Source organism: Cupressus sempervirens, chromosome 5 (genome assembly GCF_028749045.1).
Source record: "Cupressus sempervirens isolate cs-2001-9-10 chromosome 5, ASM2874904v1, whole genome shotgun sequence".
NCBI classification, from domain to species: Eukaryota; Viridiplantae; Streptophyta; class Pinopsida; order Cupressales; family Cupressaceae; genus Cupressus; species Cupressus sempervirens.
This window is the reverse complement of record NC_143122.1, coordinates 927,074,047-927,101,745: the sequence shown is the minus strand read 5'-3', so window position 1 is coordinate 927,101,745 and position 27,699 is coordinate 927,074,047. Positions and strand designations below refer to the sequence as shown.

General features: G+C 33.4%; 1 protein-coding gene across 1 annotated transcript in view; it reads right to left on the bottom strand.

Moving 5' to 3' along the window:
- The window catches only part of LOC149558997 (L-type lectin-domain containing receptor kinase IX.1-like), a 172,109-nt gene that overhangs the window by 32,280 nt on the left and 112,130 nt on the right, over nucleotides 1–27,699 (bottom strand). The window contains exon 2 of the mRNA XM_089831194.1: nucleotides 696–758. Within this exon, the coding sequence (XP_089687320.1) occupies nucleotides 696–758 (63 nt within the window). The remainder of the gene's footprint in view (nucleotides 1–695; nucleotides 759–27,699) is intronic.

Below are 27,699 nucleotides of genomic sequence, written 5' to 3'. Positions count from 1 at the left end.
TCCTACATAAACAAAAAAGGAAAACCCAAAGTTAGACTACTAAATTTATATGATTCTACGTATCTAAAATTGAATTAATCAAATGCATAATGATATTTTTTGTAATGGATATTAATAGTATCAAAATTTCATAATAAATACCTCTCTTGTCAACCTCCTGTGCTGGTCAGGAGTCCTCTTGTATGCCCTCGACAATGCTGGTACCTCTTTGATTGTGGGTTGTATATGTTCAAATACCTTTGTCAGATGAATCTACAATTTAAACTATAACATTATGATTCATAGCATGCTAAATTTATAACATATCTAATCATGAATTCAAACTATAACTTACTATTGTAGGCTCCTCCTTAGGAGTGAGTGTCTGCATCATCAAATCTACACAACTCTCTCATCGGACCTCATGTGCACTAGGAGTCTCCTATGAGATACAAAATAATAGTTGTTAATATCATAGAAATCAGTTTTGAATTTATTTATGAAGATAAGGATAATAAAAAATAAATTATACTTATACATACAATGGGGCTCTTAGTGCAAATGAAAATCCCTGATGGTCTACGATGTTGAATCTGTATAGGCTCATCACCAGTAGTGATGCCCTATATACAATAAAGAATGTAATTAAATGGGATCACCACAAACACTTTACAAGAATGCATCGATATTTAATCAAATAGAAAGAACCTAATTACCTTTCCTTTGTCAATGTGTGCTAGCTTACCCTCTGCACTTTGTCCCTTCGAGACAGGTGCTACCTGCAAGATAAAAGAAAGATTAGCAACCATATATGCTACAATATCAAATAGAAAAAAAAATGCGAACACAACATAATGTACCGTAGATGTCTCAAGGCAAAATGAAATGGTTGAGAGTGTCGCATCATCAATCTATCTGAGCTCCTCCTCAATCATCAACTAAACATGAATGAAGATCACATACATATAAAAGTCAATATGGCTTAAAAATTAAAATTACTCTATTATAAAAATTAACTTTAAATCACATATGTCATAACAAAAAGATATATACACATATCGAAACTGAAGGAGTCCATGCCTCTACATTTCCCTCCTCTCTCACATCAGGGTCTATAGCCTCTGCGTGTGTGTCTGGTGTATCCTTGTCTAATACAAAATGATACTCAGGAAGATCACCTCTGGGACCCAGGCAAATATTCTCGCACGTAATGCAAGTGTGAGGTACACAAACATGTGATGAGCTAGCCGATGATGAACTAGCACCAGCATCATCAACACAAGGAGGCAGGATTGACCTAACCTGAGATATCATTAGGCTACTCAGCCTATGAATGGCTTTGATAGTCTGAGAGCTAGCCTCTATCATAATATCTGGATGTTACACTCAAGGAGGAGGGGAGATATCAGTGGGGGAGACAAAAGTGCCAGCTTTCTTCTGCTAGGAAGAGGGTCTATCCTGAGGAGCTCCTAGTCCTAAGCCCATGTTGGGCTTCATGCTCCAATAGTTCACTTTAAGTTTCAACAAAAATTCAACATATAATTTTCTAAGGAAATAAAATGGTATGTCTAAATTTCCATATGGAGGGATATCAAAGACCATCCACCAATGATCTCAAAAGTTTGCATGTATGGCATCATTTGTGCACCATTTAATCGATAGTTTAGATTTTTTTGGGTCAACTAGTAAACCCATTTTCGGGTTTGCAAAACGGCTGGCCAAATTGTCTTTGCTTATGTTGAGGGTCGCAACCTCATCATAATCCAAACCATCATCAAACATTTTGTGCATTTGATCATGCCAACAAAGAGGGGCATTTTTTTAGTTTGTAAGGGTTTCAATGTTAGCCACTATGGTGTTTAACGTGGATAACATAGGAGCCAATGCAAGTATATTATTATATGTTCTATGCAAACCCCTCAACTCGGTGAGATTTTCATTTATCAATTCCTCGATTCAAGGAGGGTTTTGAGGGGGTAGAGGATTGTTTAGTGGACAATTTTGTGAGGGTACTAGATCATTTGGTGGGGGGTTATGAGGAATATTATTCTCTGCCTCAGTGTCATCATTCTGATCAGCCATTCCTATTGAATTGCAAAATGTAATATATATTAAAAAAACATTAATTTTAACCTTTTTTTTTCAAAAAACCTTAGATTCAACTAAAAAAAACAAAATCATGCTAAAATCTATCAAATTTAGATTAAAATTAGTTAAAAAAAAAAAAAACATACCTTAATATCCGATATCTGATATCCGATCATGCGCGAATATTGGCCCCCAAAATGTGAGAAATGAGGGCCTGCGGGTCTGGTCTTTTTTTAAAAAGTGATGCTACAGGTATCAGATATCTGATATCATATTAGATATTCGATATTATATCAGATATCCAATACTAAATCAGATATCCAATCACCTGAATATCTTATATTATATATATAAGATATATAACATATAACATATAGCTTTGAAATATTATATTATATTATATTTTATATATTTTTATATTATATTATATTATTATATTATTATAATATAATATTATTATTACAGTATAATATTATATGATTATAGTATAATAATAATATTCTTATTATATTATAGTATAATTATTGTTATAATAATAATATTATATTATATATTTAATAATATTATGTTATAATGTATTATACTGTTATAATATAATGTTTTTATATTATTATAATATAATAATAATAATATCATATGATAATTGGATATCCGATAATATCTGATATTAGATTGGATATTTGATAAGGCTCAACTTTTTCTTCCAAGCTTGGTACTTGGATAGGTGAAAAAAAGTTAGAGTGGATTTTGAAGCGCTTTTAGACATGTTCAAACTCTATTTTTTTCACATCGCCACTTTTTGGCACACCATGATCCTACACATACCCTATCTCACTATGGCTCCTAGGACCCCTAGGGACATATTATAATTATTTATATGGTTCGAATATTATAATTATTTATATGGTTCAAAAGGGGCCATAGGATGACCTATGACCACTTTCAACACATTCCATGATGACATATGTCACTTGGGGTCTTAGGACCCCTAGGGACATATTATAATCATTTATATGGGTGAAAAAGGGCCATAGGATGAGCTATGACCCCTTTCAACACAATTTTTTATGACATATGTTGCTAGGGGTCCTAGGACCCCTAGGGACATATTATAACTGTTTATATGAGTCAAAAAGGGTCATAAGATGAGCTATGACCCCTTTCAACATATTTTATTACAACATATGTCTCTAGAGGCCCTACGACTCCTAGAGACATATTACAATGATTTATATAGGTCGAAAGGGGCCATAGGTTGACCTATGACCCCTTTTCACACATTCAATGACTACATATGTCACTAGGGGTCGTAAGACCACTAGGGATATATTACAATCATTTATATGGGTCAAAAGCGGCAATAGAATGACCTATGATCCCTTTTGACACATTCCATGGTGACATATGTCTCTAGGAGTACTAGGACACCTAGGGACATATTACAACCATTTATATAGGTTAAAAGGTGCCAAAGGATGACCTATGACCCCTTTCGACACATTCCATGATTACATATGTCACTAGCAGTCTTAGGGCCTCTAGGGACATATTAGATTTATTTGTATAGCTCAAAAGGGGCCATAGGATGACCTATGAACCCTTTCGACACATTCCATGACAACATATGTTGCTTGCACTCCTAAGACCCCTAGAAAAATATTGGAATTGTTTATATAGATAGAAAGGGCTCACAAGATGACTTATGACCCCTTTTTACACATTCCATGATGACATATGTCTCTAGGGGCCCTAGGACCCCTAGGGACATATTAGAATTGTTTATATGGATCGAAAGGGGCCATACGATGACCTATTCCCCCTTTGACATATTTTATTATAATATATGTCTCTAGGAGCCCTAGGACCTCTACGAACATATTATAATTATTTATATGGGTTGAAAGGGGCCATAGGATGACCTATAACCCCTTTCAACACATTTCATGATGACATATGTCTCTAGGGCTCCTAAGACACCTAGGGACATATTAGAATCATTTATATGGGTCAAATGGGGATATAGTATGACCTTTGACACCTTACAACAGATTTCATGACAACATATGTCTCTAAGGGTCTAACGACCCCTAGGGACATTTTAGAATAATTTATATGGGTCAAAAGTGGCTATAGGATGACCTATCACCCCTTTTGACACATTTCATGATGATATATGTCACTAGGGGCCCTAAGACTGATAGGGACATATTACAATCATTTAGAAATATTGAAAGGGGCCATAGGGTGACCTATGACACCTTTTGACACATTTCATGATTACATATGTCGCTAGGGGCCCTAGGATCTCTAGGGACATATTATAATCAGTTATATGGGTCAAAAGGGGCCATAAGATGACCTATGACCCTTTTTTGACACATTCCATGATGACATATGTCTTTAAGAGCCTTAGGATAATATTACAATTATTTATATGAGTCGAAAGGAGCTATAGGATAACCTATGACCCCTTTAGATGCATTCCATGATGACATATGTCTCTAGGGGCCCTAGGACCCATAGAGACATATTACAATTATTTATATGGATCAAAAAGGGCCATAGGATGACTTATGACCCTTTTCGACATATTTCATGATGACATATGTTTAGAGGGGTCCTAGGACCCCTAAGGACATATTAAAATTATTTATATGGGTTGAAAGGGGCCATAGGATGACCTCTGACCCTTTTTGACACATTCCACGATGACACATGTCTATACAGGTCCTACGGCCCCTACAGACATATTAGAATTGTTTATATAGGTCAAAAGGGGTTGTAGGATGACCTATGACCCCTCTCGACATATTCTATGATGACATATGTCTCTAAGGGGCCTTAGGATCCCTAGAAACATATTAGAATCATTTATATGGGTCAAAAGCGGAAATAGCATGACCTATGACCACTTTTGACACATTCTATGACAACATATGTCGCTAGGGGTCCTAGGGCTCCTAGTGACATATTAGAATCATTTATATAGGTTGAAAGGGGCCATAGGATGATGTATGCCCCCTTTTGACACATTCGATGATGACATCTATTGCTAGGGGTCCTACGACCCCTAGGGAGATATTAAAATTATTTATATGGGCGTAAAGTGGCCATAGGATGACCTATGACCCCTCTCGACACATTCCATGATGACATATGTCCTTAGGGGTCCTAAGACCCTTAAAGACATATTAGAATCATTTATATGGGTCAAAAGTGGCCATAGGATGACCTAAGACCCCTTTCAACACATTCAATGATGACATATGTCTCTAGGGGCCCTTAGACTCTTAGTGACATATTAGAATCATTTATATGGGTCGAAAGGGTACATAGTGTGAACTATGACCCCTAGGTACATAGTACAATTGTTTATATGGTTTGAAAGGGGTTATAAGATGAGCTATGACCCCTTTTGACACATTTTATTACAACATATGTCTCTAGTAGCCCTGGGAACCCTAGGAACATATTATAATAATTTATATGGGTCTAAAAGGGCCATAGGATGACCTATGATGCCTTTTGATATATTCTATGATGACATATGTCTTTAGAGATCCTAGGACCCCTTGGGACATATTACAATCATTTATATAGATCAAAAGGGGCCATAGGATGACCTATGACCCCTTTTGACACATTATATGATGACATATATCTCTAAGGGTCATAGGACCCCTAAGGACATATTAGAATTGTTTATATGGGTCAAAAGGGTCCATATGATGACCTATGACTCCTTTTGACACATTCCATAACAACATACATCTCTAGGGGTCCTAGGACCCCTAGGGATATATTAGAATCATTTATATTTATTGAAAGGGGCATAGGTCCTTTCAACATGTTCCATGACAACATATGTCTCAACATTAGAATCATTTATATGGGATGAAAGGGTCTAGAGAATGACTTATGATGCCTTTGGGCACATTCCATGAAGATATACATCCCTATGGGTACTAAGACCCCTAAGAACATATTAGAATCACTTATATGGATTGAAAGGGGCCATAGCATGACCTGTGATCCCTTTCGACACATTCCTTGATGGCATATGTCGCTATGGGTCCTAAGACCACTAAAGACATATTACAATCATTTATATACATTAAAAATGGCCATAAGATGATCTATGGCTACTTTCAATACATTCTATGATGGCATATCTCGCTAGGGGTCCTAAGACCCCTAGGGACATATTACAATTGTTTATATGAGTCAAAAGGGGCAATAGGATGATCTATGATCCCTTTCGACACATTCCATGATGACATATGTCACTAGGGGTATTAAGACTACAACTAACATATTAGAATCATTTATATAGGTCAAAAGGGGCAACAAGATGACCTATGACCCCTTTTGACACATTTTACTATGACATATGTCGCTAGGGGTCCTGGGACCCCTAGGGACATATTATAATTGTTTATATGGGTCAACATGTGTCATAGGATGACTTGTGACTGCTTTTGAAATATTCTATTACAACATATGTCTCCAGGGGCCCTAGGACCCCTAAGGATGTATTACAATTATTTATATGGATTGAAAGGGGCCATAGGATAACCTATGACCACTTCGACATATTCCACGATGACATATGTTGCTAGGGGTCCTGAGATACCTAGGGACATATTACAATCATTTATATGGGTCAAAAGGGGCCATAGAATGACCTATGACCCCTTTCAACACATTCCATAATGACATATGTCTCTAGGTGTCCTAGGACCCCTAGGGATGAATTATAATTATTTATATGGGTTGAAAAATGCAAAAGGATGACCTACGACCCCTTTCAACATATTCCATGATGACATATGTCTCTAGGGGTCCTAGAAACCCTATAAACATATTGAAATCATTTATATGGGTTGAAAGGGGTCATATGATAACCTATGACCCCTTTTGACACATTTTATTACAACATATGTCCCTAGAGGTCTTAATAGCCCTAGGTGTATATAATAATTGTTTATATTTGTTTAAAGGGGTATTAGGATGACCTATGAGCCCTTTTGATACATTTTATTACAACATATGTTAGTAGAGGCCCTAAGTCCCATGGGGACATATTAAAATTGTTTATATAGGTTGAAAGGGGCCATATGATGACCTATGACCCCTTTTGACACATTCCATGATGACATATGTCTGTAGTGGTTCTAAGACCCCCAAGGACATATTACAATCATTTATATGGGTCAAAAGGGGCCATAGGATGACCTATGACCCCTTTTGACATATTCCATGATGACATATGTCTCTAGGGATCCTAGGACTACTAAGAACATATTACAATCATTTATATGAGTCAAAAGAAGCCATAGGATGACCTATGACTCAGTTTGACACATTTCATGATGACATATGCCTCTATGGTTCCTAGGACCCCTAGGGACATATTAGAATTGTTTATATGGTTTGAAAGGGGCCATAGGATGACCTATGACCCCTTGTAACACATTCTTTGATGACATATGTCCCTGGAGGTCCTAGGAAGCCTAAGGATATATTAGAATCGTTTATATGGGTTGAAAGGGGCCATAGGATGACCTATGATCCCTTTCAACACATTCCATGATGATATATGTTGCTAGGGGTACTAGGACCCTTAGGGACATATTATAATTATTTATATGAGTCGAAAAGGGCCATAGGATGATCTATGACCTCTTTTGACACATTCCATGATGACATATGTTGCTTGGAGTCTTAGGACCAGTGTGGACATATTATCATCATTTATATGGGTCAAAAGGGGCCATAAGATGACCTATGACCCCTTTTAAAACTTTTTTTTATGACATATGTTGCTAGAGGTCACAAGACCCTTGGAAACATATTATAATTGTTTATATGGGTCGAAAGGGGTTATAGGATGAGCTCTTATCCCTTTCAATAGATTTTATTACAACATATGTCTCTAGGGGTCCTACAACTCTTAGGGTCATATTACAATTTTTTATATGGATTGAAAGGGGCCATAGGATGACCTATGACCCCTTTCCACACATTCTACAACTACATATGTCGCTAGGGGTCCTAAGACCCCTAGGGATATATTACAATCATTTATATGGGTCGAAAGGGGCCATAGGATGACCTATGACCCATTTTGACACATTCTATGACAACATATGTCTCTAGGGGTCTTAGGTCCCCTAAGGATATATTACAACTGTTTATATGGGTTAAAAGGTGCCAAAGGATGACCTATGACACTTTCAACACATTTCATGATGACATATTTCACTAAGAGTCTTAGGACCCCTAGTGACATATTAGAATTGGTTATATGATGACCTATGACCCTTTTCAGTACATTTTATTACAACATGTCTTTAGATGTCCTAAGACCCCTAGGGACATATTATAATTTTTTATATTGGTCAAAATAGGTCATAGGATGACCTATGACCCCTTTCGACACGTTTTATTAAAAAATACATTTCTAGGGTCTCTAAGACCCCTACGGAAATATTAGAATCATTTATATAAGTCAAAAGTCCTTTCAACATATTCCATGATGACATATGTCTCTAGGGCTCCTAGGACCCCTAAGGAAATATTATAATTTTTTATGTGGGTCAAAAGGGGCCATAGGATGACCTATGACCCCTTTTGTAATATTTTATTACAACATGTCACTAGGTATTGAAATCATTTATATGGGTCAAAATTGGCCATAGGATCATCTGTGACCCCTTTCAACACATTCCATGATGACATATGTCTCTAGTGGTCGAACCCCTAGGGACATATTATAATTGTTTATATGAGTCAAAATGGGTCATAGGATGACCTATGATGCCTTTCGACACATTCTATGATGACATATGTGTATAGGGATCCTAGGACCCCTAAGGACATTTCATAATAGTTTATATGGATTGAAATGGGCCATAGGATGACTCATGACCCCTCTCTATGTATTTCATCACAACTTATGTCCCTAGGGGTCCTAGGACCCCTAGGGACGAATTTGGTTTTTTCCAATACATCAAGAGGGGTCATATGTTAACCTATGACTCCTCTCGATGCATTTCATGACAATATATATCCTTAGGGTAGCTAGGACCCCTAAGGACCCATTAGGAATGTCTTGAAAGGGGTCAGTAGAGGCCATCAGGACATATGTTGTCATGAAATGCATCAAAACTTATGACCCCTTTTGATGCATTTATGACAATATTATATTGAATAATAATATAATATTGTGTATTTTAATATAATAATAATATATTATTAGATTATAGATTTAATAATAACAATAACCATATATTATTATATATAATAATAGTCATATAATATTACTATATATATATAAAATAATAATAATATTTATCATATATATTACTATATTATATTTAGTTATAATAATTATTATTATATTTATAACTATATTATATTTAACAATAATAATCATACATATTACTATAATATAATAATAATTTTAATCATATATAATAATAATAATAGTTAATAAATTTCCCTCTAAAACACTCTAAAAATTTCCTCTTAAATTTATTTCCTCTCAAATTTCCCTTCCAAATTTCAATTGAAAATCCCTAAACCTAATCAGGTACCCAATTTGAAATTGAGTAATTGGGTATCCTATTTGGATTCAGGTATCTGATTAGCCTTGGTATTTACCAAGCCTATTTGGTCAACCCAAAAAACATGTTTTTGAAGGGTTTCAATGACACTCAGAGTTCGGGTAGACATCTGACAATGTTATTTTCATTGAAACTAAATGAAATGAAAAGGGTATTTTTGTAACTCTTGAGTTTCCATCAATATAATTGCTCTCAAATTCTGAGTTCAATAAGTATTTATTAGTTAATTTTCAATGAAGATGATTGTAAAGTGTTGATTGACATACTAATTGAAAAAGCTATAACTTTTAAATGGTATAACATTTTTTAAATCCAAAAGTTGCATCACATTCTATGCTTCACCTAATATAAGAAAAATAAAAAAATAAAATAAATTTGGTAAAGATATCTATTAGTTAAGGTGGTCAGAAACGAGAGTTTTTTGTTACAAAATAGTTTATGTAGAAAATTCATATTTAATTATTTATTTGAAATAAAAACACCCAAAACTATGTGTCGCATCTGAGCATGAGTCTAATTTTTATATCTATAATTATATTTAAAAATATTATCATTTGATTTTGATTAAGGTGGTTAGACATACACTTACTTTTTATTTTTGCCTTGAAATTTTCATAGTATTGCATTAAGATCCAAACTTTTGACCAATCAATTATTCTTTTCTCTAGATAAGGCCTAGTCATTTAGAAACTACATTCAATTTCATATGGATTATTTTCTTATAACTTTTTGATATACATTCTAGAACCACTTTAAAATTATGTGTCAAGTTGAGATAACCCTAATTTGCTAGTTTTTTACTACCACTTAAGGCCATAGTTTGGTTGACCATGATCCTGCACATACCCCAAGACTATAAATCAGAATATCAAGCACAAGAGCATGGTTCATTGTCATAAGTGCAACAAGAAAGGTCATTAGGAACATGAATGTAGAACTAAGACGTTGCACACACAAAGATTTGAAGGATATTGCTACAACTATCAGAAGTATGGACATAGAGCTTTTGAATGTAGGTCCAAACCCATGTGGTCATCAAACAAGGAAACAAAGGTAATGAACAATGGAAAGTCTTATAACTAGGATTGTAATATAAGATATAGCTATCATTATTGTCAAGGATATGGACATGTTCCTAAGAATTGTATTAGAACATACTTCATAAGTGACTAAAAAAGGTGTTTGAGTCAAACCACATGTTTTAACTCTTTGAAGAATGACCACATCAGTAGATATTGTCCAAAAAAGTTAAAAGCACCAAGTTGTAAGTTTGATAAAGGCATAGAAAAGGCAGATGTTGAAAATATCATAACTGAAATGACCAAGACATGGAAATAGGAAAAGGATGGTTGCAACACATCAAATGGAGAAGGGATCACTTCACCTAATGGGTCAGGTGAACACACCTCATCAAACTAAGAAATCAAGAGGTATGTGGGAATTGATATTCAAAAGTTATATCATGCAAAAAGGATGCAAGATGTTATTAGGAATTCAAGATGAATCTTTAAACTTTTCATGTTATTGTCGAACATGAAAGGTTTCCTATGTGTGCTGAGTAAAATGCAAGATGATGCTGAGCTTATAGACTAGCTAGTTGATGCCCAACTCATAATGGATGCCAAGTAAATGTAAAATTGGTTGATGCCAAGCTTATAGCTATGTAAGTATTGAAAATTAATTGTAGAGTTTCAATGGGTATTTGATTGATTTTTGATTCATTTTTCATTATTTTGAAATTGAGAAAGAGCAAGGAGAGCTAGAGGCAATCAAGAAATTCATTCAAAGCAAATGTAGAAGATTTGAGCAATGATTTTACATCATTTCATCGAATCTTACAAGATATTTATCAAATGCTAAGCTACACAATTTATATTTTCATAAAATCTAGTTTCATAGAATGACATCTAGTTCTAAGAATATAGAGGGTAAGGAGATTTTAAACATTCAACTAGTTAGTACTAAGGTCAAGAAACCCATATTCAAGGCCATTCCTAACATCACCTACAAGAAAGACCCCTCTGGTGCATTATCCATGATACCACCAAATGTTTTAATGGTGTAAGATGTAAGGAAATGTTATAACTATAAAATTGGTAGCATTGGTGATGTGGAGATCAGAGAAGTATACAATTGATTATGTGAGAATAGTGTATAGAAAGAAGAATACAAAATTGTAGAGAAGAAAGGGTTAACACAAGCCCTAGATTTTCTAAATGTGTTCAAGGTCGAATGGATTAGAATAGTACTTAGTAGGATTCATGATAGTTCATTATGCCTAGATAATGGACCTATCAAGATAACTAAAAGGATAATCCATAGGGTTACTAGTTACCCAACCCTAGATCAGCCTAAGATATTGAAGAGTTATTCAAAAGAGGTCATTGAGAAGAATACTAGAGCTATATGGAACAAGAGAGACATGACTATTGACACCATTACTGATCCTTTGATAGAGTTTGTAGTCACAGTTATTTCATAAAAGTTTTACCAATCTAGTAGATTAAACAGTGTGTCCTTTATAGCTATAGATGTGGGATATAAATTTGTTAAGGAAGATCACACATGATCTTGCAGAGCTACAATTACAGCAACTAGTTAAGAACCTTGGAGAAATTAGAAAAACTAAGAGTGCACAATGTAAATTTGGTTCTATTTTGATATGCATTTTCCTTTATGTTCAAAACACCTTTCCTACATTTGGCATAGTTGTATGGAAAACCAACAGGTCAGTAGCAGTACAAATTGGTGAATACATTGAGCAATTAGGTGAGAACTTTGAATCTATGATGACAAGTTACTTTGAGGACTTCAAATAATCAATGAAGAAGAGATTAAGAACACTAGTATCTCTAGTAGAGAAACACTATGATGATGTATGTTTTATAATGGATGTTGACTATACTTTTGTACAAGCTGCTACACCAAGGGTGAGATGGAAAAGGACACTTGGATATGAAATAAATGTAGATGAGGCCTCTATAGCTATTACTACTTTACTTACAAAAGAGGTAGATAAAAATTCCAAGGCATTTGGAAACTATGAGTTGGCTAAGTCCAAAATCTCAATGGAACTAAATATAGCCTCTATTATAAAGAAGAAAGATAAATTGGTAAAGAAATTAAAAGCTAAATTTGGTGAAGGTGTTGGGCAAGAAGAAGAAGAAGAGGAAGAAGATTCTCAAACTCATGCACCACTAGCTTTAACTCAAGGAATGGGAGAAGACCAGAAAGAAGAGGAGATTGAAGTTTCTAAAGGTGCTAAGGGAGAAGAAGTCAAGTAAGCACCTACTCCCACTAATTAGAAGAAAAGGAAGAGCCAATTCACAACCTTTGACAAGGGCTAAAAAGACTATCAAACCAAGCCAAGCCAAGCCTATAGTACCTACTACAAGGGCTAGTGCATGTGTGACTACACAAAAGGCTAAAGAAAAGACAAAACCAATAGAGCAAGGAGGTCAAGTGTAGAAAAGATCAAGGAGATAATCCTTTATCAAATCTAGAGAATCTATGTGAAAATGTTAAGAATAGTGTAAACTTATTAGGGTTTTCTCATATAGACTTTGATAATCTTGGTAAAGTGGAGAAGAATCAAGTGGAGGAGGCTATATATGCCATGATGGAAAAATTCAAGACAACCCCACTAGAAATTGCCAACTCAATGCCCAAAAGCTTATATGATAGAGTTGAGCAGAAATGACACTATTGTTTGAACTTGGAGAGACAAATTAGAGAATAATCACTTGTACAATTCATGTTTAAACTCAACAAGGCATAAATTGCTAAGGCTATGAAGAAATATATAATTAGGGTTGTACCTAAATATATAACCTCTAGCATATTACAAAATTATATTATGGATGTAGCTAAGAAGACCACTCAGATGTGGAAACTTACATATGGGTTGACTATAGCCAAGGAAGGTGAATAGGAACCCATAGATGTTAAACATGATGAAGAAGATGACCATGATGACACTATTGAGGAAGGAACAAAAATGCATATAGATAACAAGGCAATAGCTGAGCCAAAGCAACAAGAGGAAGAGAGTGTACGAGGCACACAATTGCCTAATGTTAGTCCTCAACATGTAACAAGTGAGAATATTGAAACAATCATAATCAAGGATGTTTTTAATATCATAGCTTAGAATATCAATCCCATTACAAAGGAAGATCTCAAGAAGATACTTGATCAGTCTACACTACAGACCAAACTTTGTGATAATCTTGTTTTGGTGAGTGTGGATCAATTGTAGAAGATAGTGACTAAAACTGTCATGCCCAAAATTTATAGGCAAAACGTGCACAATTTTTTTTTTTCTTGATAAGAATTAATTCAGATAATAAGGTTGACAAAGGTTTAGATGATTAACTATAATGGAACTAATTTTTTGGCTAGTTTAAAATTTAGATAACCATAGGTACTTGGAAGCTAGATGCAAGTTCTCAATGATATAAAAAGGTTACAACTCAGTTTGAACATTTTGTTGAATGACCAAAGATTAGCATAATGACTTATTCAATACGTCAATATGACCTACTATCTAAAATGACATCTATCTCTTAATTACATAACTTGTTTAGCATCAATTTGATTGTGATCAACATACCATTAACCTTATAATGAACTAATTAAGTAGTTCCTTTTGTTTACTTAATAACTTGATTGACATTACAAATTAAATCTTTTAACATTTAGAAGATTTAACACTCTAGAGATCAATTAAATCTAACTATCCAACGCATGCTACCTACGTATTAAAGCTTTAATCCAAAAATCTAATTCACCTTGGATATACACATATGATAGAGGTAAATGTTATCATAAATTATACTACCTACATTTAAACTTAAGATTTTCCCTAACATACTTATACAATCTAATTTATTAATTTATCGTTTACAATTGAAATTGATGGCTAGAATTAATTCAATAAATCTACAAGTTAATCTAAACTTTATTTCCAATTAGTATAAATATAACTTCATAATAATAATGCCAATATTAAGTTAATCTAACTATCTCAAAATAGTATAAAATTGGTTAATAAAACACTAAAATTATTTTAATTAAAAATATATAAATTTCAAATTTAAAACTTTTTAAATTAGAACTAATTAACAATCTAACAACAAAGTCACTATTCTATACTAACATCTACACTAACATATAAATTTTATATTACTTCCTACTAACATCAACAACCACAAATCTAATTATAAATTTAATGCTACTCTTAATATGAAATATTAACAAATCTAAAACTAACCAAACAAACTATACTAACCTAGACTACATCTAATAATTACTTTCAAACTAAACCCCAAAATAAATATAATACTAACTTAACAATATAATCTACTAACTAATCAATAACTAACATACTAACTTAATAACATAATAAACTAATTAAACAAACTATCCTAGACCCACCTACTAGCTAAGTGGCCTAGCCACTTGCCCTCCACACTGACCCATACACCTTGCGCACTGACCAAGGTCTGTCAATGCAGACTTGTCCACCCTGCCCCTTGCATGAGTGATGCTCTTGCCTTAATTCAAGTGCATGAGAGATAGGAATGTGTGGGGGGAGGTAAGGTATATAAAATTTGTTAAATTTAAAACTTTCTTGCTCCCCTTATTGACATAACATGTCATAAGTGACATGAGTGCGCATGTTGGTAGGTAGTTGGGATGTCCATGCCTAGCCATGAGAAGGTAGAAAAAAAGCAAGAGATGGGGAGGGTAAGGACTTAACAATTCTATCATTAATTAATACCTTGAGCCCCTCCAAATTTGATTCACTAGGGATGTTATGTCAGAACATAGGGTATAAAGAAAAGACTAAAAGGAAACTTTTGAAAACCTTGCCAAAATTTAAATTTCATTCCTCCTCAAAACTAACATGTCATAAAAGCATGTGATCCAAGGTGGGCTTTTAGGTATGATTCGAATTCCTTGTCAATCTTAAATTTTGACTTGCCAACTTTAATTCAAAGCCCATGTGCTAACTCAGACTTCTAGGTGGTGCAAATTGTTTATATTTTCTTGACAAAGGGCAAGCTTTTAATGCATAAATTTTTGTTGTTGAAAGATACAATAAGATATACATTTAAATGTTTTAATTTTAAATTTATTTAATTTATATTCCTCTTAAAATATTTAATAATGATTTTGTGTGAAGTTCAAAGGGGAATAATTCATAGAATATTCTCTATGACTTGGGGGAAATAAAATTTCCTCCATACATTTTCCAAAGAGCTCTTTACTCCTAGAGATGCACATTTTGAAGCCAGTTTTTTTTTCTAAGTGTTGATATGTTCTTCTTGCTATTTTTTTTTGGTTATACAAGGAGTGATTTCTCCCCTAGTAACAACATTGTTTCCTATTAACAAGCATACTAATACAAGGATGAGAATAAGATTACTCTTTTTATAACTTATGTTTTATAATTCATCATACAACAACTGGATATGAACCTTTCATTTAGAAATCAAGGAGACGCATAATTCTTAATCAAATTTGATTTTGTCAATTATATAATTTAATGAGGAGAGGAATGAATTTGTTATTCACAATGTAGGATTGTTCATTTCCTCTTAATACATATAACATTGAATTGAAAACTTCAACATACCCAATTTACTCTTCCTTAACATATTTGAAAACTTGAGAATTCATAATTCAACAACATTATCCATTAATCTATTTTCTCACATACATATGCATAGTTTGAAAACACATAAGAGCAATGCGAAGAGATTTTCACGATCTTTTCCTTTCTCTATTATTTAACCTAGTTCAAGGCTCCATCGGGAAAGAACCAATAAGAAAACCCAACGTCTTTGCCAATGCATCAAAATTTAAAATACATTTTTACAAACATTACAATTCAATTGAATTCTCTTCAAGGGCTTTCACAAGAGATATTTTCCAATGTCTTCAATGCATCAAGGGAAGCATAGGAAAGACAAGAACCAACATGGAGCCAAAAAAACATAATAAGATGAATCATTCAAGCACGCATTCCCAACTTAGTTTTGCACAATAGGTTCAACATTGAACCAAAATAGGGGGGAGGTGAATTTTCTCAATAGGAGATGTCAATCACCATACAAAAATTCAAGAACTTCCATTCTTCTACAATGCCCTTTCGGGGCCAATATAACAAGGGTATTCATTCCTTTGCTTCTTCAAGAATTTAAATTTTCATACAAGATATGGGATGACAAGTAGGGGCCCATACACCCTACCCTCTTTCCCTCCTCTCACCATGAGAGGAGACTCTACACTATTGAAGTCCAACTAAGGCCCTTCCCCCACACATGGCCACTTCTTCCCTATCTAAGGGTGAGTGATGCCAAAACCATCCTCATGAAATCCCCTCAAAACACAAAATATCAAAGCAAGCATAAGAATAACATCAAAATAAAAATAAGTTAAGATCCCTTCCAATCAACCCCAAACACACAAGAAAGCAATACAAAAACAACACAATGCCTTATGCATGATTCAAGCAAGGTTCAAGCATGAACAACATGAAGAAACAATTCAAATGAGTGAAGAACTCCTACCTTCACAAAAGGAGTTATGGCACAATGATAGGTTGAGAAGAGCTTTTCCTTTTCTTCCTTCAATCTTCAAACTTTCTCCAAAACTAGAGATTGGGTAACAACCCCAAAACTACTCCAAAATTCCTCTAAGTCTAATCCTTAACTCAACTAGACTTCAAGTAAACTCAAGATGGAGTTTGAGACACCAACTCATGTAGAATACAATCAATTTTCGCAATCAACCAAAAGTAGGGTTTTTGAGTGACCCTAAAAGTCAACCAAAGAGACTAAGGGGTTGGAAAGTGCTCCCCACCCACACCCTTACCCCTAGGGTACTTAAATTTAATGCTTTTAGGCCTTAAAGACTTAATAGAACCCACAAAGCTAGGAGAATTTTAAGACCAATTACAACCTTCCAAAGAAGACAATGAAAGATAGCACAAAATTAACAAGTGGTTTAGTTCTGTCTTTCCATTGAGTTTTCCCAGCTAAATTTCCTGCACACTCATTGCACACATTAGTAGATCAAGAAATTACATGCATTATGTAAATTACGTATAAAAAAAATCATATAAATTAAAGCATCCATTTTCTAATAATCAATTGTTTATCTAATTCTAATCATATTTCCAACCATTAGAATTGCATAATCAAAGTGTTAGTTTTGCAATCATTTACTTCATCATTATACATGTTCATAAAGCATTAAATGACGAAATCAAATAACTAAAGTAAAGCATCACACATCGTAAAATAGCATAATAATGTTCAGTGCATCAAATAATGTTCTAACATATCGAGTCATGAGTATCAAAATAATAATGTATCATCGATGGTAGGATGGGTCAGGGCAAAGCCTCACAAAAATAACAAGGGTAGAGGTGAATCCACAAGAACCACCTTCTATCATCCCTCAAGTCACTCATGTACAAACTTTGGACACAACACTAGTAATCACATCTAAAAGGGATAATACAATTGAAATGGATATAGTGGAAACACAAGTCACTACTAAAGAATTGCAAGAAATAGGTCAGATAGACTTATCTGCACCTATAGCACAAGATCAAGGTGCATCACAAGTTAGTGTGGATGTTAAGGACAAGACTGAAGAGATAGAGGTGAGACACAACTAAAGGAGCAAACATCTATCCAAGCCCTAGTAACCTTACCAGTATTTAGCACTCCTTCTAGTCATACTCTTTAGAAGCTGAGCACAAATTCAACACCATTGCAAATCTCAGTGCCAAGCCTGGGTTCATCAAAGGTTGAAGAAGTAATCCAATATGGAAATGTGAGCCTTGATGAATAAATTGTTCTACTAAAGTATTACTATGATATAATGACTATAGAACAAATGGGCATTCTCCAACAAGCCCTAGCAAGGTAGAAGCATTAATAAATGCTTAGAAGGGAGCATAGGTAGAAGCATGCACTATAGGGTATCAAACACATCTTTTTAGATGCATTCAATCTACCAACTCTAGATTAGACCAAGCCACTGATTGAAAAACTGACAAATATATTGGAAAAGGTTAGCGATGTAGACCTAGACACTAATGCAAAATTATTAGAATGGTCAGAAATGAAATTTCAGAGCAAAGTGAATGAAAAGATATTGGGTGACATAGCACTAACACAAGTTGCATTGGCAACTAAGGTTGAGGATGTGAAGAAGGTACTTGAGAACATTTTCTCATTGTACACTAATCTATGTAATCCAACACTCTTCACCCAAGATATTAGAATTCACATTTTGAGTTTGGAAAGTTAGATTACTTCATTAGGTGCAAAATTACCTCTAACACAAGTTCAAAGTGAAAAGCACTTTAGAACATTGTTACAAACCCAGAGTCAGTTAGTTGCATTGTCAGTAGATGAGACCAACATAAGGGCTAAACTAATTAGCATCTAGACAACATTAATGCCTCATATGGAAATTTTGTACAAGGAACTAGGCTATGCCAAAAACCTAATAAAGAAAGACCCAAATCTTTCTACACTAGATGGTCTAGTCCACCTTTCTATCAAGCTGGTCATCCAAATAAAGTCTTTGGATGTAGCATGTGAAAATTGGGATGCGGATCTCAAGATAATCCCAGATGTCCATAAATATTTTTTGGACAAACACACTATAAGTGTATAGCCCATTGACATAAGTGTCAAAAGGAGAGTAATATAGGGAGATTGAATTTTGGGGGGAGATATAAGGATGAGATAAAGGGGAAGGGTAAGCACAGGGTGAGAAATAAAGATAAGAGAAACAAATAGAGAGTATGAAAAGGAACAAAAAAAGACAAATTAAGCTAAGGAGGAGCAAGCACAAAACAACATGAAGTCAAAGAGTATCAGTTGAAACATATTTACTCAATGAGACTAAAAAATTTTGGTCATAGAACACACCTATCAACTCAGGGGGAGTTATCAAAATTTGAGGTATCTAAGTTGTTACAAACTTTTGAAGTTTTGAAGTTTTTTATATAAGCTGAGTTAGAGATATGTTATACTCATAAGGTTACGGATATTAGTGTATACTCAAGTGTTTTTGACACCCATGTCAAAGGCGGAGATTTTTGATCTTAGATTGGTTTTGACAAATGAGTGTATAAAAAAGTTAAGTTATTTACTTAGTTTATGTTGAACAAGTAGTACATGGTGAGCAAAACATGTATATTATAGAACATGTCAAGTTAATAGTGAGTGTCGAGCCACTCATGTGTCAAGTCACTCAATTGTTGAGTAGACAATGTATGTCGAGTGATTCAAGAGCCAAGTAAACAATGGATGATAAGTGGTACATATGCTGAGTCATAGCATAGAGAATAGTATATGCCAAGCATCAAAGACTTCAAATGCCAAGTGAGACAATTTTGACATAATTATTTATAATGGCACAAACAACTATGTAAACCATTTTTGAGCTGACTTAAAGATGAATTATGACATTTTGGAGATAAGGAAAAATATCAAGTTGGATTCCTAATGCATTGGATGTAGCCAATCAAAAAATGGGAAGGATTAAGTGGCAAAATTGATGAATCACAACCATTGATTCATACCTAACCCTAAGTCACCTATTTCTTCTTAAGGAGGAGAAACCCTAAACTTTCTATGAATGTTGATGAATGTTGAAGGAGCGGAGAGAATAGTTTGCATGCACAAATAGAGCATTCATGGTGGCTAAGGAGTGGTGAAGTGAGATTGCATTATAGAATTAATTAGAGCATAACAGAGGAAAGTAAAAAGCTTATAACAAAGAGACATCTGATCAAGAAGTATCAAGAAGATAATAGTTTAGAGGTGATCTGTCATCAATCAAACAAGTGCTAACCATAGGATCAATGCTGAGACATTCTAATAGGTTATTTTAGTCAAAATCTCTTAACAAAATAGTCCTGATAGGTTGTATTGAAATCCTCTAATAGGGTGAGACCTAATAGTCTTTTTAAGCCTTTAATAGGGTAGACCTCTCATAGGGTAGATCATGTTTCATGGTCAAAACATTGTAACCTTCATTGGATACACTTTATTACTGTAGTAGTGAAGATTTGTGGGTGCCATCCCCACCCCAGTTTACCTTCTCATTGGAGGGTTTTTGGGTAATCATATTTGGTGTCATATGTGTGTGAATGTTTACTTGCTTACATGTTTTAGATTTACATGCTTTACATGCTATTTTAGTTTACTTAATAAATGTATGAGATGGATGTGTGGTGAAAGTTTTATGGGTCCACCTCTATGCCCCCCTCAAATCTTTACCTTTCCTATTGTAATTCCAACACAATCTTATTATGTAGAAAAGATAAAATTATAGATTGACAAATTTTACATAAACACTATGACTTATTTATAGCCCTTTAGGAGGTTTACCAATGTAGTTTAACAAGTAAACCCTAACAAATACTTGACAAGTTAATCTAGGAAAATGCTTGAGAAGTCAACCCAAATTGCATGATAAATGGTAAGTGTACTATACTTTTCTCATCAATCACCAAAAAATAAAAGGTATGACCTTCATCATTAAGCTAGGGCCCTTCAATGTGAGGTCACTCTAAATGAAATGATTGAGCTATTTATTCTTGTGTTTGAGTTATGTTTTCTCTTGCATTAGATTTAACTACATTTAATAATCATCCTTTACTAAATTAAAATAGTAGAATTGATACCCCTTAATCTTTGGATCTTATTCAAAGAGGTCATCTTATAGGTTTGTTCTTCTATACAGGGTAGTAAAAGTTCTATGGCGGACCTTGCATGGTTGGTTTGTTCATAGAATCAATGCTATATTGGGTAGCTATGCTTGTAGATTGAACTTGCAACATAAAAAAATACATATTTACATTTTTTCAATTAGATATATTCAAAATGGTAATATTATACCCATTTACTTATCCCAACTAAAATGAGATATTAATATCAAAATTTTGCAAATAAAAAACATACGATCATGAGATCTTAATTATAAATATTAATACTCCTTTCATTATTAAATGAAAATATTTGAATTTAAATTATTTTAATAATTTATCTTCAACTATACAATACATTGTACAAACTGTATACAAAATCTTAATTTGACCTACCCAAATCTTTGAAAAATTAATTCCCCTCCACTAAGTAGTTGCTCTTTATAATGTATAGAGTATATAGATACAGATAAAACCTATAATACCAAGCACACGTACATGCCAAACTTTTCAAATTAAGAAAATTCCCATTTCCATCTCATAAGCATATCCTCACACCAACCCTCCTATCAGAATTTTATTGCATGAATTCGCAAATGTCTAAATGCTAGTTATCTTTAATATAGTGAGCATGCATCAATAATTGATTACACTTAGTTTTGAGTTCATAGAGATAAATTCAATATTTACAACATATATTGATACAATTGTAGAGATCAATTGAGATGCTTCTATTTGTGCATTTCTTGTTAAAATAAATACCAATTTCTTTGAATTTTTAAGATCTTTAATTGTTGTTTAAAAAATGTTTACTCTTCCTTTTTAGATAGTAGAATGATAGGTAATGCTAGTGTATCACGTCCTCTATTACCATAAAGGGTGTGCAACTTCATGACCTTATATTTTTTAGAATCAATCAAATGAATTATTTATTTCTGACAATAATAATATTAATATTTTCACTATATAAAAATTAAGTAATCAAAACAAAAGAAATTGATCAACTACATTTAAAGGATTTTTTTTTTCACCTAAAACTAAAATAACATTTTCAATCTAATAATTGATACTCTAATTATTATTATCAATATTTTCTTTAACTTTATCATAATCTATATAAATTGTTTATAGTTACATAAATATAAGACAAAATTAAATAAATTAAATAATTGTACATTATAAAAAAAGGATCTGTGCAAAGAAAGAGTTGTGCTTCAATATGAGTCTTGCCTAATACAAAAATATAACCAATGTTTAAAAAAAAATAACTTTAACCCTTTGAGATAATGTTTGGTAAATACAAGTATTTGCGTTAAGAATAAAATATTTAGACAATTGATTACTAGAATGAAGCATTCATATTAACCTTTAGCCATAATATAAAAAAGGGACTATATTTAAAGAAAATTTATCTAAGGAATCTTATATTGTAGACCAAGTGAAAAAAAAGGAAGCAATATTTGCGCAAAGATTTTCAGAAGGCTAAATTCACTAAATATTACACGTAACAAAAGCATGATCTTAGAGTTACAATGATGATGGAGGCAGGATGTCAGGGAAAACATGGTCAGCATACACAGCCACAGGAAACGTTAGAGAGACGTGAGGCATTTGAGAGAGCATCGACTGACTGCTGTTAGTCTTTTCTACGTTCTACAATTAAGTGAGGCGCATAAGATTTTATCAGAACCTTCGCATATATCTTGTATTACTTATGATGACCAATTGTCATCTTCATGAGGAATCATCGATGGTGAATGTTTGATTTTCAATTTCAACAATTTTTTGTAGAGAGAGAACGTAAATTGTTGGTAATACGAGATTGTCTATTCCGTGGAGGAGTAGGAAATATAAAGTGAAGGTTTCTAATAAGAGATTATCTATTGATTCCTGGTCTACTGGAAAATTCGTTATCGTTAGTAATACGACATTATCTATTTCCTCGTGGAGTAAGAAATATAAAGTGAAGGTTTCTAATCTTATTACTTTAGTGCCATCTGCTCGTTACCAAATGTTAAAGGTCTGACTTCAATCTAGAACCTACAATCTAGAACCTAGATATCTATACTATCTTAGACTTGTATAGAATATCTATTTGAAATTTTATCTTTATTTAATACAATTTAATCTCTCTTTCTCTCCTCTATTTCTATTATGCATATTTCTCATTTTCCTCCTATTCTCTCCTTACCTAGATATCTTCCTCCATTTTGTATATTTTCTCCTCCCTCTTTCTCATTCTCTTTCTTTTCTTTTTTTCCTCACTTCCTTCTCCACCTTTTTGTTTCTCTCCATTTCCTTCTCCTTTTCTTTTTCCTTGTTCCGCTCCTTCTCCTATGTCTTCTTCATCTCCTTCTTCTACTTCTTCTCTTTCCTCTTCTGCTCCTTCTTCTTCCCCTTTTTGTCCTTTATTCTTAATCTTCTCCTTCTTCACTTTCTCATTCTTCTTTTCTTCATCATTTTTTTCTTGGCGGTCTCCCTCTTTGTCCAATCTTTTCCTCCTCTTCCTCCACTTCCTCCTACTCCTCATTTTCATCATCTCCTTTTTGTTTTCTTACTTTTGTCCTTCTACCTCTCTCATTTCTCCCTTGTGTCCTTATCCTCCATATTCTTTCTCTTCTTCTTCTCCTTTACCTCTCTCTCTATCTCTCTCATATTGTCATTCTCCATCACCTTCCTCATTTTATTGTCCTTCAATTATTCAATAACTAATCTATCATGTTGTTTGTATCCTTCCTTTCAAAAGAAATTTCTCATTATTTATCAAAATTGATTGAATTTCTCATTCTATCTAGTCTCCCATCTACAAGAATTGATCTACTATACTATCTCTAGATAATGTAAGTATCAAGGACAAACATTAATGTTGTCCACTTCTTCTTCTTAGTTTTCTTCTCTATCTTCTCTCCTCCTCCTTATCTTACAATTCTTTCTTAAATTGGATTAAATTTGTCATTCTATCTAGTTACCATATGTGGACATTCATCTATTGTACTCGTAAACACCCAAAAATTGGCAAAGACCTAAATTATGCAATTTTGATCAATCAATGCAAATTAAGGAGGAAATTAGAAGAACACAATAGACTTTCAAATCAAAATCACATTAGTTCATTAATTTTCTATCAAATCGACATGACCTAAATTAACTTTAAAAGAGGAGAAAAACAATTCAAATTTATAATATGAAATTCAAAAAGGGACAAAAAAAAAAAGACAAAGTGTTGAAAATAAATAAGACATTTATTTATTCAATAAATTCATTTATCCTCACAAAAAAGAAAATCTCCCTTTTTAATTTAAAAGAATTAGAAATATCCCCATGTATCTTCAAAACCAAATCTATTGGACTCTTCATCCTAGTCTCTTATGAGATATTTTTAGTTTCACTTTCATCCACCAGTCAAAGGTGAAAAACTTGATTCTTACACCAACCCCTTCCAAAATCCTATAAATAGGAGGGAAATTCAAATGCCAAAGGACCCAAGTTTTAGGCATTTGCACTATAGGCACACTCTTAGTTATCATTTTAGCATTATCATTCTAGAAAATTCTTAGCATTTTAGCATTGTCTTTATGTTATTTAGGATCATCTATTACATGTTTAGCTCATTGTATGTCCATTGCCATAGCATTCTAAGAGTCGTTATCTTCATATAATCTGCATTATAGTCATAGATCCTACATGCATTCTTGTAGATCTACATTCTAAGAATAATCCTATTTTAGAACTGTCACTAAGATGCTGCTCTAAGAGATTTCTTAGCAGTTGTAGTTAGGAAAACATGAGAAGTTCATAGAATTTACATTTTGATAATGATTTCTTGGGCTTAGTCTATTTTGTTGTCATTCTATCTACATTATGCATTAAAGTTTCATGAATACACGATTATACCATGTACAAATTGGCACCTACCATGGGGCTTGAGCTAAAAGCCTCTCTATTTTTAAATCTTTTAGTCTAATCCTTCATCTTTAGTATAGATCTGTGTTTCTTGCTATTTCCTTTTGCATATTTGATTGATTAGAAGTTCTACAATGTTCTAGAAGCTTTTTATCTGTGAGAATAAAGTCCCAAAGTCTTCCTCGAACACACAAGGGCTTCTAATGCTTCTAATAGATATTCTGATGCTTTTGAACTTTGTTTTAATGCATTTAATCTTTCTAAAGTGCTTTTAAATAGTTTTGTGATGCAGTTAAAACTTTTTGCAACACTTCTAAAGAGTTTTTAAATGCATTTGATCATTTATGAAGCATAGATACAGTATTTTAAAGCTCATTTGCTTTTATTATAATGCATTTGCTAGATTGAATAATGCATAAAAAGCTTTTTGTAATGTATATGAGCATTCCTGTAACACATCTAATAAGAATTACAATTTCCTGAATCTAACTTCCAGATCTAAATATCATTTTCTTACATGTCCCTTCTGAGTTAACAAAAGCTCTTAGATTAAAAACAATGCGTAGCAAGAAAGAAGTCCATTATAAATGCGCCTAGCCTTTGCTAGCTCTGAATTAGGTAAGTGGACCTTGGCCCTTGCTAATTTAAAGTGTGGCATTTCTAAGTTCCAAACATAGCTTAATAGAGACATTCAATCTTGCTAATCTAAAATAAAAGTAGGCCTATGCTCTCAACTCCTTCAAGTTGATCAAACTGCCCAACCTTTTGTAAAGATAAATCATAATTGAATGATGAAAGAATCTACACATAGCTTGATTGGGAGCCCCTTTGTCTCAGTAGTATAAGGGCTGGTGATTAAAAATTTGTCTATTTTGTTTGGAAAATCAAGATAGTAGGGATATGCTCTCACTCTTCTTGAGTGATCAAACTCCCAAAACTATTTGTTATTTCCATTTCCTACTTTCCACTAGGTAGGATTATCTAGCCATAGAAAGGCTACCTCTTGAGTTGCCTTAGTAGGGCTGGTGAGAGGGACCACCTCCCAATTTTACATTTCCAATCCAATGTAAGCCACTTGTGTTTGGAATATAGATTTCCTCTAATAGTTCCATAAGGGATTGTGCCAAACCTCCTTAGCATTGGTGGGAAGCTCTCTATCACAAGAGAGGTAAATCCAAACATGGTTAAACACTAAAACCCAGTAGTCACATGCTTTAGATAACCTTGTTAGGAAGCTCTTTTCTTTCATTCTCTAGGTGTGTGTATTTTTATGTTTTACTTTGGTTTCTACTGCTATTTTTCTTGGATGTGTCTTAAAACATAATAAGAAACACGAGTGGAGATCAATGTCCTTCCAAAAGATGCAACTTCAAACTGGCATTGAGAAAACAAGTACAAAACAAGAACATTATGGAACAATCCTGAAGTAGCGCATATACTACATAAAACAAAACTTTTGAATATTCTTGTTACACTCTTGATCTTTATTATAATGCATATTCCTATAGATCAACACATCTATAAATTTAAACAATGCATTTGCCCATCTGAACAACACATCTAAATCATTAAACAATGCATATGACAATTAGAATAACATATATGAGCATTTAAAAAGTGCATATGATTAGTTAAACAACACATTTGATCAATCCTATGATGCATCTGAGAAAAGACATAAAATAGAGGCTATCTACACATATGATAATTGCAAACAAATGAAAAATTTGGATACCCTTTTCCTCACTAGTATTTTACAAGTCTAAGAGATTCCATAATTGACCAAAAACCTCTTTTAGAAACAAGTAGTGCTACAAACATCATTATCAACCCAACAATTATTATTGCTTCATTTTGTACATCAAGAAAGAAACATTCAAAGACACACATTTGTCCCCTACCTAACTTCACGAAAGTGAACTCAATTAATCAATATTGTCAAACACCTTGTCCAACCTAGCTTGTTACTCCAGACAAATCACAATCGATAGAAACCTTCACATTTAAAAAATGCATAAGAACTAAAGAAATCCAACTCACCTTTCATGCCACCACATAAATCTAGTATAGCTACAAAACTAAAATGATCACCTATAAGAGTGAGTGCTAGAATAGCCAACAGAACCATCAAATGCACAAAACCTCTAAATCTCTTTCAACTTAACTCACAATTAGATTCCTCACCAAATGTAGTTACTCATGAATCACCCTTGTTTGACCAAAATCCAGACTCCTTAGCCACAATGTGTTCATATACCATATGGGATGACAAGAGTATTGAAACTAAATTTGAAGATTTTCAAGACAATCCTTAACTTTTTGATATCATAGACAAGATACTTGAGAAATACAAGGAAT